Source organism: Notolepis coatsorum, assembly GCF_963971535.1.
Source record: "Notolepis coatsorum genome assembly, chromosome: 19".
Classification (NCBI taxonomy): domain Eukaryota; kingdom Metazoa; phylum Chordata; class Actinopteri; order Aulopiformes; family Paralepididae; genus Notolepis; species Notolepis coatsorum.
The window spans coordinates 53,646,938-53,665,629 of record NC_140183.1 but is presented as its reverse complement, the minus strand read 5'-3'; the positions used below and the strand labels follow the sequence as shown (position 1 = coordinate 53,665,629).

The following is an 18,692-nucleotide window of genomic DNA, read 5'->3' as shown; positions in this document are numbered from 1 at the left end:
TTTTCACATATATCTCAACGTGTCCCCTATGTGTGTATGTGCGTGTAATTTTCAGCCCGCTTCTCTAACGTGCATAAGTACACATATACTATCGATAATCTTTTATTTGAAAATTATTCATAAATCAGCCGGAAAATGACGTGTTGTGTGTATTCCAGTAAAGAGCTATTATCACGGAATCTTAATTTTTTCTAGTAATTTCCAAAAACGTCTGTAAAAACGGTATAAAACGGAAATGTACAGATGAAAAAACAATCCGTTTAGTACATGTTGACTGCAAGCAAGTCATTGATAAGCGACGGGCGTATTAGACACATAGCCATAATATAGAATATAGAAATAGCTCCGCAACGACGAGAGGGCCTACCTGGAAGAGGTCAAGGTCCTGGCGGGATGGTGCCAGGAAAACAGCCTCTCCCTGAACGTCAGCAAAACAAAGGAGATGATTGTGGACTTCAGGAGGTCGGGGGTCAAGGACTACAGCCCCCTCAGCATCGACGGGGCACCGGTTGAGAGAGTCAACAGCTTTAAGTACCTCGGAGCCTACATATCCGAGGACTTGACATGGACCACACACATTAACAGTGTTGTGAAGAAGGCACGACAACGCCTCTACTTCCTCAGGCGCCTAAGGAAGTTCCAAGTCAGCCAGAAGATCCTTAAGAACTTCTACTCATGTACAATAGAGAGCATCTTGACCGGCAACATCACCTCCTGGTTTGGGAATAGCACTGCACAAGACCAAAGCAGACTACAAAGAGTGACACGTTCAGCCGAACGCACAATTGGAGGGGGGCTCCCCACCCTCCAGAACATTTACTACAAGCGTTGCAAGGGCAAGGCTAAGAGAATCATTAAAGACTCCAGTCACCCGAACAACTGCCTCTTTGAACTGCTGCCGTCAGGCAAGCGATACAGGAGTCTCAAGGCGAGCACAGAAAGACTCAGAAGAAGCTTCTATCCCCAGGCCATCAGGCTGCTAAACGAACAATGAATGAACACTACACAACAACAACCACCAAACGCACATAGCACACACATCCACACGCACACACTCACTTTAAACAAACACACTGTAGCACCCACTCCACACACTTATAGCACACACCCACTTTAAACAAACACACTGTAGCACCCACTCCCCACACTTTATATTTATGGATGAAGGATTGCACTACAACTCGTACACCTTACTGTAAATTGTACCTAAAATTGTACCTCATCCCATTTCTGCTTTGCACTAGATAGTACTGTACATTAGTACACTGCATAGTATTGTGTATTGTATATTATATGGTAACTCAGAACATTGTACATATGTCTATACCGAACACTGTGACCTCATTTTCTTCTTCTAAATTCATGCTATATTATGTTATTATGTTATTTGATACTATCTTGTCTAGCACAGTCTCTGGAGCGTAACAGTAAGAAGCATTTTGTATGAAAGTATTCTGTACTTCTGTATGACAACTATTAAAGAACTTGAACTTGAACTTGAAAAATCATGAAATATCAGAAAATCTGTCCAAAAAGGCTGGCATTTAAGCGATAAATTGTGCGCTCCCTGCTGGCACTCAATGTATTAACACTATCAGTGCCGGCCTTGTTTACCTTTTTACCCCCTTGAATGCCATCATCCACTTCAATGTTAGGGTAAAAAATGCATAATCTATGTTTTAAATTATGGCTATGTGTCTAATCTGCCCGTCGCTTATCAATGACTTGTTTGCAGTCAACATTGTCGAAACGGATTGTTTTTTAATCGGTTCATATCCTTTTTATAGCATTTCGAAAAGCTATTGTTCTCTCGAAAAATTTTGGAAAATTGAAAGATTCCCCCATAAACGGCATTTATTGGAATATTCTCGAATACACTAGACACGTTGTCATTTGTCGGCCTATTTATGAATCGTTTTCAAATAAATGCTAGATTATCTATAGTATATGTGTACTTATGCACGCTATAGAGGCGGGCTGAAAAATCTATTATCCATTTCCTCAAGATCACACACACACACACACATACACACACGGCACATGCTGATATCTCAGTGAATACAGCTCTGATTATCCTAAAACTGGTAACATAGACTCCTTACCTTAGATCAGATGTTCTCCAAAAAGATTATTCCAATTCCTGATCGTCATTCCAAATATCGATCGCGTTTATTGATTGATTATTGGCTGCTGTAAATATATATTCCAGGCTGCTTTCCATCTCGCGATCACTTCCATGTTCATCAGACGGCTTGCCAGCACAGTGGAGCCAGTTGGCTCCACCTCTACAGATCCAGCAGTATAATCGAATGACCTGCAGTTACACAGGGATAGACGATAGGGGGCGGTATTTTCCCATCTGAGCTCCTAGAGGGTCTGCTGTACCAACGGGAGACTTGGTTGATGTAATATGAATTCAGATCGCTAATAAAAAAATCAAACGACAATACACGTCGTCGGTACTCAACGGGGGGCATGATAAGACGACAATACACGTCGTCGGCATTCAAAGTGTTAACAGGTAAAAAAAATAAAAGAGGATCAATGAAAGAGATACTGTATACTAGTCAAAGCTTGTCTCATAATGGATTATTATATAGATGGGTAATTACTAGGCCTGTCCCCGACTAAGGATTTGTATAGTCGACTTTGATTGGCCAAAATGTGCTGATAGTCGTCTGAATGCAATTATTTTTTTATTTTTATTAATTAATGTCTGAAGGAGTCGACTGAAGGCTTCTTGTCCTCTACAAAAGCATGCAATTGGTCCACTGATGGATACATCTTGATATTTGTCTAGAGTGTCCATTATACCGGTGAAATCCTATTTCAGTGCCTCTGTGCTAGTTTTCTTAGGCAGTTAGCCTCGTTAGCCACACTTCTAGGCATCTTTGCTTTTTGGAAAGAATGATAAAAAAATATATATATTATACACTTTTTTTAATTAAAATGTCCTTGCATTCGACTAAGAGGTTGGCAGTCGACTATGGCTCCTTTCGATCGATTAGTCGACTATTCGACTATAGTTGAGGTCAGCCCTAGTAATTACTATAGCATTTATTGAAGTACAGTCTATTCCATGACCACAGCTTTTGTAGATCCTGTAATAGCACTGGAAACTATCTAATAATAATCCAATAATCCAAGTGTTAATGAAAATAATACTTTTGTGGCCAATTATTGTCATAATGCCAGATAAGAAGCTCTTACTGGAGATGTGGGGCGGTCACATGCAACTAAATGTTGATCTCATTTATTCAGATTATTCATGGGAACTCATTATACTCAGATCCCTTCATAATAGTTTAAATCCAGTTATACAAATCCCACCTTTTATATTTTAATAAAGAAGCCTTTAAAATCCTTAATAAGAATTTGGTGATAACGTGTCAGGAATCGCTCCTATATCCAGTTGAATATTCAGTAGCCGCGTTTGTTTTCTTTTGTTTGTTTATCTGTTCATGTGTCTGACTTGCCCACACAACATTCCCCCAAGTCTCATTAATTCGATATAAAGATGTCTTTTTTTTTCTTTTTTCTTTTTCTTTTGGAAGACCATGTCGTTTCCTTCAAGTATGAACTTTTCTTTTTAACTTGACAAAAAAAAGCATCATAACCACATTTACAAAAGGCATAACAAGAATGATATTAGATTAATTAACTGCGCTTCTAATTCGACAGAGCATGCTTTGATACACAGTAGGGGGGTTAGATGAACGTGTTGAATTTAGTTTTTGCTTTTGGTATTTCTTTTTGATAGAGCTACAACACAGTGAATCACCCCATCAGTGTTGTAGTCAAGTCACTAAATCTCGAGTCCCGAGTCGAGTCTCGAGTCCCCAGTGTTCGAGTCTGAGTCCAAGTCTGAGTCGAGTCCCCATTATCCTAGTCTGAGTCCGAGTCCGAGTCATCAAGATTGAGTCCACTCCACTCTGGCAGTCAAAGAGCTGACATTGTAGTGCCGAGAGATGGGAGTCGGAGACGGTGGCTCCAGGCCAAATAGCATTTATTAAGCACAGAGATACAACATGCTACTGCTACGTTGCTTGCAGTCGACTGACGTGTGGTGGCAGGTAGAGCCACCAGGTATAATGTTCGGGCGGAACCAATGTTCCTAACAATAGTTCCGTGGGTGAATTATGTACAATTAACAATCACTACAACATACAAATTAAAATAGGTCTACATTAAACATAAATCACACAGCGGTCACCATTTCAAAGGGAGTTTATTTACTTACTGTACTAGCCAAACAAATGCATTAGCCATCAATATCGTATGCCAAATGATTAGGGCCTATTACAAAAAAAAAAATGTATTTTATCAATTAACAAGTCCAAGTCCTCATCTGCACCTTCCGGGTCTGAATGCAGTCAATGCTCGAGTCACAAGTCCTGAAAATCAGTCCAAGACTCTGACTCGAGTACTACAACACTGCACCCCATATCCATGTATGCGTTTTTTGGTAATGTTTATTTATTAGCTTTATCCAAAAAACAAACAACAGCTCACACTAGTGCAAATCAAGGGGAAAGCAGCCTGGGATGAACCCACAGTACAGTACATAGCATGCTTCCACTTCCGCCCACAGTCCACCCTCTTCCCTTCAGCCATCAGCTGAAATAACGTCCTCCCTTTATTCCAGACAGATGCGGCTCTGACCTGTGTCCGTCTCCTACCAGCACGCGCCGCAGATGACCGTCAACTCGCTGCAGTGCCACCGCCACAAGCCCTGGAGATTCGGAGGGCGATTCATGAGCTTCATCAAAGAGGTAAAGAGCAGGGACAGGGATGGGGGGGGGGGGGGGGGGGGGGGGGGGGTTGGGTTACGTCCAAAATGTGAAGACTTGAAGCAAAAGGGATAATCCACACACTTAGCTAAAGTAAAGTAAGTAAAGTAAAGTTTATTTATATAGCACTTTTCACAGAGACAACTCACAAAGTGCTTTACATACAGCAGAAATTAAATAAAATATAAAAATAAAAAGCAAGAACCATTCAAGAGATAAGAGACAGAACAAAAACACAATGCATCACAGAGAAAGAAAACAAAACAAAAACAAAAGACATATTTTATACAGTACCTGGAGGAGAAGCTCAAACATTACCCAAAGGCCTGTTTAAACAGTAATGTTTTTAGCTGATTTTTAAAAATGTCAACAGACGCTGCAGCCCTTAGGCCACGAGGAAGGGCATTCCAGAGTCTAGGCGCTACAGATTGAAAGGCTCTGTCACCTTTGGTGATCAACCTGGTGCGCGGAATGACCAACAGATCCTGGTCAGCTGTCCTCAGGGTCCTGCTGGGCACATGTCCAGCAGGTCGGTTAAATATTCTGGTGCCTGACCATGCAAAGCTCTAAAAGTGAGCACCAGGACATTGAAATTAATTCTAAGATGTATAGGAAGCCAGTGCAAGGAGGCTAGGATTGGAGTGATGTGACACCTTCTGCTTGATCTGGTTAGCAGTCTTGCAGCAGTATTTTGGATGAACTGGAGGCGGTCTATGGATGATTTATTGAGGCAGGTGAGAACCTAATTGCAGTAGTCTAGACGAGAAGAAACGAAGGCATGGATGATCAACTCTAGGTCAGAATGGGAAACAATCGACCTGAGCTTAGCAATATTCCTGAGATGGAAAAAACAGGTGCGGGTCACCGACTTGATATGAGTGTCGAGGTACATGGCCTGATCAAAGTTTACCCCAAGGTTCCTAAAGTATGTATGTCCTTGTATATAACCCCCCCCCCCCTCCCATTTGTCAACCCCCCACACCTACTATAGTCAGCCTGTTGTTCTCCAATATCCACATCCTGTCTCCCTTGATCAAATCCCTTTGTCCCCTGATCAATCAGTCTGATCAACCTAAAGCTCCCACCTTCCCTACCGGTATAATAATAATAATAATAATAATAATAATAATAATAATAATAATAATAATAATAATAATAATAATAATAATAATAATAATAATAATAATAATAATAATAATAATAATAATAATAATAATAATAATAATAATAATAATAATAATAATAATAATAATAATAGTAATAATAATAGTAATAATAATAATAATAATAATAATAATAATAATAATAATAATAATAATAATAATAATAATAATAATAATAATAATAATAATAATCTTTATTTATATAGCACCTTTCATACATAGAATGCAGCTCAAAGTGCTTAACAGAGCAAAACAAATTAAACACAACATTTGATTTGATTTATTTTTTTGTCAAACGTATTCAAGTATAAACATCATAACCATGTCACAACAGCATTTATAATGTATATTATCATCAATACGTTAGTTTAGGAATATAGTTAAAGTGTTATTAGATAGATTTTCCTTTTCGAGGGGCGGTCGGGTGGCGTAGCGGAGATTGCGCTTGTCACCAATGCAAGAGGCTGCAGTCTCGACTCCCGGAGTCAACATTGCCTGCGGCTTGGGCCGATCGTCATACTAACTCATTTGGCTGAGTTAGCGGGTAGGAAGTCGTGGGTGGGAATCTGGCGTTGTGGACAGCGACGCCTACAGGTCAGGTCTGGGCGCCTGCTCAGCGAAAGGCAGGAAGTGGTGAAGGCAGCGTTACACTTCACCAATGAGAGTCCTCGCTGCCAGGTGAAAAGAGAGCCGCTGGCTGTCTCCGCATGTGTCGGAGGAAGCATGTGGTAGACTTCAGGGTTCCCTTGTACCGACCAGTAGGGGGAACATGCGCACAACAACCAGGTAGGGGAGGGGGGGAATTGGCATAACGACTAAATTGGGGAGAAAAGCATAAGAAAATCAGGCGGAGAAAAAGAGAATAAATTTTTTTTGGAAAACCTTGAACCATGGAAATTGTAGTTTTCTTGCGGCCATTTTGTAGAGGACATCTATAGCTCTGGATCTGCATTGGACATTTTTTATACTACACTTCCTGAAAGGATCTATGGGGTTCAAGGTGCATAGTCCTGTATGCATTTTTTTAATAAATCTTATTATTCGGGATAATATACCACAAAACATAACGTTATTGACAAATATTGAAATGCAATTAGTTTCTCTTCCCTATTGTTAGCATGCAGCAATAATTAGATCTGAATTTTTTTTCAAAACGGTTGCACCCTGTGAAAATAAAAAAGTAGAGTAGATTACAGTAGACATTATCTGTTGTTATGCACGCCTGGTGATACTAAATCCAAATTGAACTCGGCCATTTGAAAGATAATATATGTATATAAATGTGCGAATTGGCTATAATAAGGTAATTTATAAGCCTGCTATTCTATATTCTATAATAATATTTCAAATTGCATTGGTCCGGATGGGAGAATTCAGTACTGTATCTACAGAACCTTCTGTTTAATCATCTTCCCTTTATTAATTTCCTTAGATTGTCTGTACACATGATCTCAAGAAGGTACTGAACGAGATCAGTGGCCGATTTTAATGTCATTATTAGCATGGTGTTATTCACTGTCAAAGATGCAAAGAAAAATCATAATTCATATTCTCCTTTGTTTCATCACAATTTAAGCAAGCCTAGTAATAGACACAATATTTCTGACACTGGGAATACATTCACTGAGGTCCATAGATGTCCCTAGATACCAAGAATATGCAAAAGGAGCTTGTAGAAGTGGAGCAATATTCCATTTACTTAGGTATGTATTTTAGGCGGATTTTCAGAAAATAGGCTCCGGGCTTAACAGGTTAAGAAAATAGCTAAAAAGCATAAATGACAACAGGGATTTTAAAATCAGCTAAAAGCATATAAATAAAAGTATATGTATAAAAATAGGTCTTGAGCTGTGCTTTAAAGCTATCCACAGAGGCTGCCTGTTTTATATGTAGTGGGAGATTATTATAGTGGGTATAACCTGGTATCACCTGGTCACACGGCCCCACCCCTTCCTGTCATGGATAAATATCTACGTATTCTGTGTCTCAGGGAGCCCATTTCGAGACCCCCCCCCCCCCCCCCCCCGCTAAATGTCCTATTTGACCTAATTAATTTGTAACAACCAACTATGGACCAAGCTAATTATTTCCACCACATCCAGTGTGCCGGTGTCTTCACGCTCACCTTTATCCTGCACCAGGCCTAAAACAGGGTTGGATTTGCACACTGTTGTACTACCAGTGTTGGGAAAGTTCACTTTCTACATGAACTAGTTCAGTTCACAGTTCACAAATTTGAAAATGAACTAGTTCAGTTCATAGTTCATAATTCAAAATTGTTTCAAAAATGAACTAATTTATAGTTTATAGTTATTTTTTCAATACGTTGCTGCGAGCTATTATTTGTCAAATATATTGCCACAACCCATATAGAACCACAGAATACTGGCATTTCCATAACGCTTTGCTGCCGTCCATTCAGTCCACACTAGTAGCAGCTGCAGCTTTCATCTCTACAGTATATTTTCAAAAACATGAGGAAAAACGAGCTGCTTGAATGGTCTTTATTAAGTATAATAATGTAAATACTTAAAGTACCAAAAGTTAAAGTAGTCATTGTGCAAACATATAACATATAAACATGTGCCGACATAACTCTGTACTAACACAACACGAGGTAGGAACCAGGCTGAGGTATGAAACTAAGGTTGTACCTCAAAGTTCAATATTTAAAGTGCAAAACATTTACTGACTTTAACTAAAACTCTTTTAAATGCTCATACGACGCCGCGTAGAGTCTGACTCTGAGCGAGTGCTGCTGCTATACTACCCGACTCCCCGAAGCCCCACCCAGAGCGGTTGCCAGATTGGGTGGTTTTCCGCATTATTTTGAAGCCTGTTTACGGTATGTTTTAACTGGGTTTTCGGCTGAAAGGCATATGAAATCTGGCACACTTTTGAACGCCGATTATAATACAGTGCTGAGAATGAACGCACTTTTGAACACCGTTATACAGCGCTGAGAATGATCGCGTTCTCAATTACGTTCATCTAGCGGAAATACAGTACGTTCAGTTCACGTTCGCCCAAAATAGGAACGCATTCACGAACGATCGTTCATTGAACGCGTTCAGGTACATCACTGTGTACTACTGTGCTTTAAAAATGTTATCTGTTACAGATTAGTGCGTAATTGCCTAGAATCAGCATTGTAATCTACTAGAAGATGCCAACTCATTAATCTCATGTAATCTAATCTGATTACTAGAAGTAGTAACGCTATCGGATATCCGTCGGTTACTTTCGCATTACCCTTACGAAATATAGACAAGATCGGTCCGGTGGTGGACCGCAAATGACATCAGGCCATAAATCCATCTCTACAGACTGTATGAATTAATGTTGCGTTTTTTTTTCAAATGTAGCCAAGACTAAAGACCATAACCCTGTCAAAACAGCAGCCAAAGTGTATATTTTCAGCAATATGTTTGTTTACCAATAGGTTAAAGTGTTATTAGTGAAATATGAGTTTTAGAAATCTAGTCGGAAACATACGATTATTGACGCTAGGAAATGCGGGCCGCCATTTTGTTTGTAGTCATATAAGGAGAGGAGACCCACGGCTTTCGATGGGCTTTGGGATTTCGAAAAACGACACTACCCAGCTCAAGCCAGCTCCTGTCAATCATCTGACTTACTTTTTTATTTATCTAATTTTTCAGGATTATCTCCCACAAAACTGAACTTTATTGGCATAAATTAGAACACAGTTAGTTTCTCTACCTTTCTGTGAACGTCTAGCAAAAAACGGCGTTGCAATCTGATGAAAAATGGCAGAGAAAATTACATTATAAACAAGTAACTGTACTTACAGTAGATTTCATTCACGGTTTTTGCTGCACGCCTGGTGATAATAAATCCAGATTGAACTCTGCCATTGGAAAGGGGAGATTTGGCCCGATTCATAGATGTGCGACTTGGCTATAATAAGGTAATTTATAAGCCTGATATTCTATATTCTATAATCATATTTGAATGAATGAAGTTTATATTTTTCTTGTGTACAGACAAATCAAACACACCTGTGTGGACTTACAAAAGGAAAAGAAAAAAGAAAAAAAATCACAAATTTACATATTCAAGGCAAGCTCACACACAAAATCCAAAATCAACGACGAAAAAAAGGAATAGGCTGAAGCACATGCTTATTTTTGCCTATCCTTTACAAATTCTTAAAAACTAAATATATTTCTAATTGCATGTGTCCGGATGGCAGAATTCGGTACTGTATCTACAAAACCTTGTTAGGGTTTGAAACCGACCTCAAACGCACGGCACAGACAGGTAGTTCAGAGTTAGCCAAATACTAGGGCGTATTTATTTTCAGAGTCAAAAAGGAGCAAGTAACAATCTTGAAACAAAGGGAGACTGCCTTCAGCAGAGTTATCTGCGGCTCTGCAGATCCTCTTGGTGTTCGAGGTGGGGAAACGGTGTTGACGCCGAAGCGGCTCTGCAGATACTCCCAGCTTCAACTCGAGGTGGAAAAGAGAGAGAGAGAGAGAGATCAATAACAGTCCACATCACACAGAGGCAGTGCGGTCTCCTCCTCCCTTAGCTGAGTCCAGAACAAACAAAACGATATCTTCAGTGTTCACCACAACACACAATTTAGCTGAGGGTCAGTGCAAAACAAAAACGATAATCTTCAGTGTCTCTTCTAAACACACACCCCAGCTGAGTCCAGTGCAAGCAAAATGATAATATTCAGTGTCTCCTTTAACACACAACTTAGCTGAGTCAAGTGTAAGCAAAAATAGAACTCTTCAGTGTTCTTCAAAACACACAAAACAGAATAGTCCAAAAAGGGATTTGGTTCAAACTCACCAAAGCGCAAGAGTAAAGCGGGTAAACGAGCAACGGGGAACAACAGGCAGAAACAGAAGTATTCAAAGCAGTAATACTCAAAACGACCCGACATCGAATGACAGAAGGTCCGAGTATATGAAGCCTCTGGAGCGCTGATTAGAACACACATCAGGTGCGTGATGGTAATTGATACTTGACCTAGAAGTGTGCGTTAGGCAACGGACCAATCATCACAGTACCTTAAGAAGTGTGTGGCGGGGAATGAACCAATCCTCACAGTACCCCCCCCTCCACGGGAGCCACCCGGCGACCCACTCGGCCCCGGCCTGCCCGGATGGGACCGAAGGAAGCCGGCGATCAGGGGCACTGGAGAGGGGGACAGAGACAGAGGCCCGGAGAGGGGGACCGGAGACGGGGACAGAGGACCGGTGAGGGAGGCTGGAGACGGGGACAGGGACCCGGTGAGGGGGGCCGGAGAAAGGGACAGGGAACCGGCGAGGGAGGCCGGAGACGGAGACAGAGGCCCGGAGAGGGGGCTAGAGACAGGGACACAAGGGGAACCCCGGGGCGAAGGACTGGACGCCGCCTGAAGACACTGGGCATGACAGGAGGGGCTCCACCCCCTGATGGTGCCGGAGGACCAGGCGATGTGGGGCTCATGCAGCGCGAGCCAGGGCCGACCCAGGACTACCGGGACAAGAGGGGATCTGGTAATGAAAAACTGGAGTCTCTCAACGTGGTTACGAGCCACGGTGAGGAGGACAGGACAGGTGCGTTGAGTGATGTCAGCCAAGCGGCGATGATCCAGCGCGAAGACCTCCAAGGGCCTCTCGAGGTCCTCAAGTGGAATGTTGGCCCGGGTGGCAAACTCAACGTCCAGGAAACTCCCATCAGCACCAGAGTCAATGAGTGCACCCACCGTCGCCCGCTGGTCCGCCCAGGCTAGGGTGACGTTCGTCAGACGGTTAGGTGGTGCACGGGTGGGGGAACAGGAAAAACGGCTCACCAGGATCTCCCGGGGTCCCGGCGAGCCTGGTCTTATTGGCCGGGTAGGGCAACTGGAGACACGGTGTCCATCCCGGCCGCAGTAGAGGCAAAGGCCGGACCTGAGCCTGGACTCCCGTTTGGACGGGCTAAGGCGGGTGCGTCCCAGCTGCATGGGTTCCCCCTCGGTCACAGCCCGGGAGGGAAAAAACCCACCAGTCATGGAGGGGGCAGGACGGTCAGCAGAACGGTCCCGAGGACGGGGGGTCTGGGGAACGTCTGGGGTCCTAGTCGTGCTCGCTCACGCCTTCTCTCCCGGAGGCGTCCATCGATGCGGATAGCGAGGCTGATCAGGCCCTCGAGAGAATCGGGCTCCTCTTGGGTCGCGAGCTGGTCCCTTACTGCGTCGTGGAGCCCCCTTAGGAAGGTGAGACGAAGCGCTTGATCGTTCCAACCGCTCTCCGTTGCGGCCAGTCTGAACTCCAGCGCGTAGTCTGACACTGCCACTGCCCTGCCGGAAGGTGCCCAACCGAGCTCCTGGGTCCTGGCCACGAGCTGGGTGGTGGAAAACCCTTCGGAGCTCTGCCACGAAGTCTGGGTAGGAGAAACAAAAATCGGCCCTCATGGCCCAGGAAGCAGTGACCCACTGTGCTGCTCGGCCTGTGAGCAGGTTAGTCATGTAGGCTACTCGGGCTCCCTCTGACGAAAAACGGCTGGGTTGATGAAGGAAGACCAACTCACACTGCATGATGAATGTGGCACAATCCTCGAAGTTACCCTCGAACAGACGTGGTTCGGAGAGACGGGGCTCCCGAGGTGAGAGGTCTGCCGCGGCTGCGGGTGGTGATCTGGCTGAGACTCCTGGGACAGGTGGGTTTAAAAGCAGAGTGTTTAATGCAGTACTGAGAGCCTGTAGCTGGTGCAGAATAACAGCCTGCTGATTACCCTGGGTAGTCTGCTGGGTGGCCAGAGTGTCAAGGGCATCCAGAATGAGCTGGACCTGGGCCCGGAGGTCCTGTAAAGCAGCCGCAGCCGCACCCAACTGTTGGGTGTGGTCGTTGACCACCTCGATCTGGACCGCCAAGGCTGCCCTGACCCTGTCTGTGTCGGCTGAGGTCGTCATGGTCGGGTCGTAATGTTAGGGTTTGAAACCGACCTCAAACGCACGGCACAGACAGGTAGTTCAGAGTTAGCCAAATACTAGGGCGTATTTATTTTCAGAGTCAAAAAGGAGCAAGTAACAATCTTGAAACAAAGGGAGACTGTCTTCAGCAGAGTTATCTGCGGCTCTGCAGATCCTCTTGGTGTTCGAGGTGGGGAAACGGTATTGACGCCGAAGCGGCTCTGCAGATACTCCCAGCTTCAACTCGAGGTGGAAAAGAGAGAGAGAGAGAGAGAGAGAGAGAGAGATCAATAACAGTCCACATCACACAGAGGCAGTGCGGTCTCCTCCTCCCTTAGCTGAGTCCAGAACAAACAAAACGATATCTTCAGTGTTCACCACAACACACAATTTAGCTGAGGGTCAGTGCAAAACAAAAACGATAATCTTCAGTGTCTCTTCTAAACACACACCCCAGCTGAGTCCAGTGCAAGCAAAATGATAATCTTCAGTGTCTCCTTTAACACACAACTTAGCTGAGTCAAGTGTAAGCAAAAATAGAACTCTTCAGTGTTCTTCAAAACACACAAAACAGAATAGTCCAAAAAGGGGTTTGGTTCAAACTCATCAAAGCGCAAGAGTAAAGCGGGGTAAACGAGGCGCAGCTCAAAACGGGGGGACAAGGTCTTCACCAGCTGCAATCCACAGATGTCCTGGAGGGAGAGTAGACGAGGCACAGCAACGGGGAACAACAGGCAGAAACAGAAGTATTCAAAGCAGTAATACTCAAAACGACCCGACATCGAATGACAGAAGGTCCGAGTATATGAAGCCTCTGGAGCGCTGATTAGAACACACATCAGGTGCGTGATGGTAATTGATACTTGACCTAGAAGTGTGCGTTAGGCAACGGACCAATCATCACAGTACCTTAAGAAGCGTGTGGCGGGGAATGAACCAATCCTCACAAACCTTCTGTTTAATCATCTTCCCTTTATTAATTTGCTTAGATGTTTTGTACACATGATATCAAAAAGGTGCTGGATGAGCTGGTACAATTTAGCATGGTGTTATTCACCATTAAAGATAAAAAAAAATATATATATATATATATATATATATATATATATATATATATATATATATATATATATATATTAAAAAAACATATACAAAAATGTTATATTCTCCTTTGGTTCATTACAATTTACTCAACCCTAGTAACAGACACAATATTTCTGACACTGGGAATACATTCCCTGAGATCCATAGATGTCCCTAGATACCAAGAACATGAAAATGTACCTTGTAGAAGTGGAGCAATCTTCCATTTACTTAGGTATGTATTTTTAGGCAGATTTTCAGGTCTAGGGTTTAAGAGGTTAAATAAACAGCGTGTTCCATTTGGCAGTCTGTAATCTGAAGAGCACTATTCATCATCCACGATCAAGCATTATTTTAGGCAATTTCAAAAAAAAATAGTTATCCAACAAATAGGCCTAATCTCTTGTATTTCCAGCACTGACAGTAATTCACGTGTTATTTCCCCCAGTAACTGTAACAGATCACAATGACCTTTCCATTTGATTAAAGCAACGTTGATATTGTAACATATTGATTGGGTGGTGAGAGTGACAACACAGGCCAAGAGAGGACAGCATAATTAGGGTGGGACCTACATATTTACCCAGTAAATCAATGAAATCCACATAAACCACCTTTGTAAACAGAGCCGTGGAAGACGTGTCAGTGAAGTGTTGCTGTAATCTCTCTTAACCCCCTGAATCCGTAGCCCTATTTATTTATGTGTGTGTGTGTGTGTGTGTGTGTGTGTGTGTGTGTGTGTGTGTGTGTGTGTGTGTGTGTGTGTGTGTGTGTGTGTGTGTGTGTGTGTGTGTGTGTGTGTGTGTGTGTGTGTGTGTGTGTGTGTGTGTGTGTGTGTGTGTGTGTGTGTGTGTGTGTGTGTGTGTGTGTGTGTGTGTGTGTGTGTGTGTGTGTGTGTGTGTGTGTGTGTGTTCCGTTTTCAGTGAAGGTTCACATGGTGTGTTGGCGGTGCACAAGAATACCTTTTTCAAAGCACAAATAGTTTTTTACTTCATCCAAGACGAGAGTCTGAGGGTGACATTGAATAACCACAAAAACATACCATGGTATTTCCATCACTCTTTGGTCACTGCGGTGATGGTGGGGAGAGAGAAAATTATGGAAATGATATTACCACTGGTAATCCTGGTCTAAATGGGATTATACAGTCCAAGTCCAGAGGTGGTACCGAGCTGATGCACAACGTTTACCACGGCAGCACTGTGGTAAATTATCCATACGACGGCTGGTGTTGTGGCGAAACTGAAACGACAATCAAAGTACCAATGGCGCTGTTCGGCAAAGGGCAGGCTGTTGGAACGTCACGCCACAGAGCACCGGCGGTGTCATAGGCTTTATTCTGGTACTGTAGGGAACCGGGGAGAAAGGGGTTAAGCTCCCCCAGAGCTGAACTTAACAGACGCCTCTCTGTTGCACCCGGAGCCAAGAGAAAATATCCTGGTAGTGGGGGGGGGGGGGGGGGGGGGACGACGACGACGACGACGACAGTGACAGTGTGCTGCATGTGTCTGTGGAGGGTGGTGTTGTGTGGTATGTGGGTGATGGGGGGGGGGGTATCAGGGGATGATAATAGAGGGCAGTAATGTGTGCCCCCCCCCCCCCCCCCCCCGTGGGGAATCAAGGGAAAGAGATGGTCGTTAATTAACACTGTAGTCTAAAGGGAAATGCATCCGGGGCCGGGGGAGAGGTGTTGGGATGTAAAATGTAATTAAAAAGGAGAAATGTGTGCCTGTGCCTGTGTGTGTTTTCACTGTGCGGGCTTACAGTATGCGTGGGCGAGTGTGAATGAATTCCTTCTCACTGAGTGTTGGTGAGTTTTGTGAGGTGTTGTGTGTTGTGGTGTGTGTGTGCACGTCACAGAGTGCGTTGTGTTCCTTTGTGTACGTCTGCAGCTTTTGATTTGATCACCGCTGCTAATGTGTTTGGGTGATTATTTCTTTCAGTCCCACTGGGACGGTCTGACGGGACGGCTCTCCTTCAACAGGACGACGGGTCTCCGCACAGACTTTGATCTGGACATCATCAGTCTAAAGGAGGAGGGCCTCGAGAAGGTGATTTACAATGAAGAAGTTATCACACGTTATGCTCTGTTTCAGTTTCAGTTTATTTAAAGGTCCCGTGACTTGCTATTCCTTTCACTATTGGGGCAACTTTACACAATTCCTGTGAGTCTATGGAACACATCTGTAAAGTTTTTTTCAAAAAAATTCATTGTTTTGGATTTTCAATCAAGTACTCTAAAGCAGCATTTTTCCACTTCAAGATTTCAAGCTGTTTTGGGCTGGGCTTCGACCATAAGCGCTTTGAGTGACAGTCACCCACAGTCTGCACTGGCAGACAGAGAGAGACATAGAGAGATTGAGGGGGATACTAATTAATTTCGCCGCAGGGGGGCATAATCCCACGGGACCCTTTCAAATGACAATATATACCCCTGTGAATATTATTGCATGGATCGGAATACGGGCGCACGTGTGGGAGCGTGCGCAATGATATTTTGCAGCAGGTTGACAGTGATATGCGAGTGCTCCCGACTGTGTGTGTGTGCACGCGCAGTCGGGAGTGTGTGTGTAAATGCTCCGTGTCCCTCTCTCTCTCCCTCTCTATCTCTCTCTCTCTCGCTCGCTCGTTCTCTGCTCTCTCCCGCGGCACGATATGCGAGTTCTCCCGACTGTGTGTGTGTGTGTTTCCCCGTGCTTGCGGTCGGGAGTGTGTGTGTAAATGCTCCGTGTCACACTCTCTCTCTCTCCCTCTGTATCTCTCTCTCTCCCTCTCTCTCGCTCGCTCATTCTCATCTTTCTCCCGCGCCACGATATGCGAGTGCTCCCGACTACGCGTGTGTGTGTTTCCCCATGCGTGCGGTCGGGAGTGTGTGTAAATGCTCCGTGTCCTTCTCTCTCTCTCTCTCTCCCGCTCGCTCGTTCTCTGCTCTCCCCCGCGTCACGTCAACCCGTTTGAGGAAGTGTCAGTATTTCCACTCGCTCTGTTGTTGAGTGCGCTACAACCATAGAGGGGGCATTAGTTATGCAGATCAGCTCCTTGCTACGTAGGATAGCGAGTCAAATCAGAATGGCTTAGTTCACTGGGGGAGGTTATTGTCTCAACTAAATTGGAGCAATCCGCCAAAATGAGAATTAGAGACACAGACCCCATTGATACAAACCCCCATTGCTAGAAAGCAATGCTAAACACTGGAAACAGCTATTTATAGGACAGGGGACCTTTAAAAAAGGACAGTACACATTAATCAACATTTCTGTAAATGTGTCAGTTTTAGCCAGCTGGCTAATTCGCAACTGTAGTCCTGTTGGTAAGATGTTATAAGACCGACCATACACCTAGAACTGAAGCATTAAAAGTAAAACACAGTATTTACAACACAATCCAACATAATAGTAAAAGCAATAACAAAATAGTAAATACACAATGAACTGATTAAAAGTGATCACATGTTTGATTGGTTAATAACCAGGCCTTGAGTTTTTTTGTAAAGGTGTGGTAGGTAGCACAGTATCGTATTTCTGTTGGTAGGATGTTCCAAAACTGAGTGTCTCTGACTGCAAAACAGGACTGACTGAACGTAACGGCACAGTATAGCCCCCTCTCTGGGTAGATCTTGTGGACCTATTATGAGATGTTTTTTCTTTAACAAAAGTACTGAGAGGTACTTGTTCCGCACACCCCCACCCCCCAACATGCATCTATCCTCCATTAACCCTTTCACATGTTTTTTTCTTTTTTTTTAATTACGTTTGTGTATTTACATTTTATAACGCTGCCATTGTGGCGTCATGATTAGTTCAGTTCTCAAAATTCTAATCTCACATTTTGGTTTAGACCGCAGTGTTTTCTTTTGTAAACACATTCCTCATCGAAGTGGAGTGATACAATGATTCATATTCTGATTGTAATCGCATGCGGGCGTTTAGTAAAAAAAAAAAAAAAAACGTGGGACTTTGATGACGGCTACATTTGTAAAGAAGAGCAGATATTAATCTCTGAAATCCATTTCCAATTCCGTCGATGTGGAACAAATAATGCAAATTTGACAGTATAATTTACCTCCTTAACAAGGAAGCAAATTGGCTGTTTCTACAATAAGCATAAATTAGTGGATCATAAAGCAAAGTGGATTAGGGTACACATTAGGGTGTTAATTGCAGTCTCTCTTAATGGTAATTTGAGGTGATGCCCAAAATGCTGTTTGCTGGTAATGAGGTGTAAACACGCTTTACAATATTTTTTTTGGCAATGCAGAAGTAATTTTAGTATGGTTCGGAAGGAACAATGCCCTGCGGACTATTACAGATTCCTCCAGTCTAGGTTTTTCATACATAATGGATACATCAAATAGAGATACATCCCATTATGACTTTCTTAAGCACTCCCTAAAGGCTGAAGACTAGTTGGGGGGGGTTGTTCAGCTTGTAACACTGCTGTTCAAGAATAGGGGTGAAAAAACAGTTAACAGTATGAAGCCGATAAGCTTAGAAGCTTAGAAATCAACCCCAGCCCTACCCCGACCCACAGACTGCCATCTTGTCCCGAGTGTTGCATATGAGGCACAATTTGTGTAGCACATGCATCTCGGGGTGGGGGTGGGAGGTGTCTTTGATGTCACATTAGTATCTTCCTCTTTGTGTCTCCGTCAACTCTTATACTCTGGCATGTTACACTGATCCCCCCTTCCCGCGTACTGTATATCCATGGAATCGGCTTTAAACTGCTTGAGCCTGTAAAGAT

The 18,692-nt window shown here is 43.5% G+C and overlaps 1 protein-coding gene across 1 annotated transcript in view; it reads left to right on the top strand.

Moving 5' to 3' along the window:
* Positions 1 to 18,692, top strand: part of grik3 (glutamate ionotropic receptor kainate type subunit 3) — a gene marked incomplete at both ends in the record, with an annotated part of 377,990 nt that overhangs the window by 274,942 nt on the left and 84,356 nt on the right. Inside the window, 3 exon segments of the mRNA XM_084336312.1 lie at positions 4,646 to 4,662; positions 4,664 to 4,772; positions 15,893 to 16,000. Of these exon segments, the coding sequence (XP_084192438.1) occupies positions 4,646 to 4,662; positions 4,664 to 4,772; positions 15,893 to 16,000 (234 nt within the window).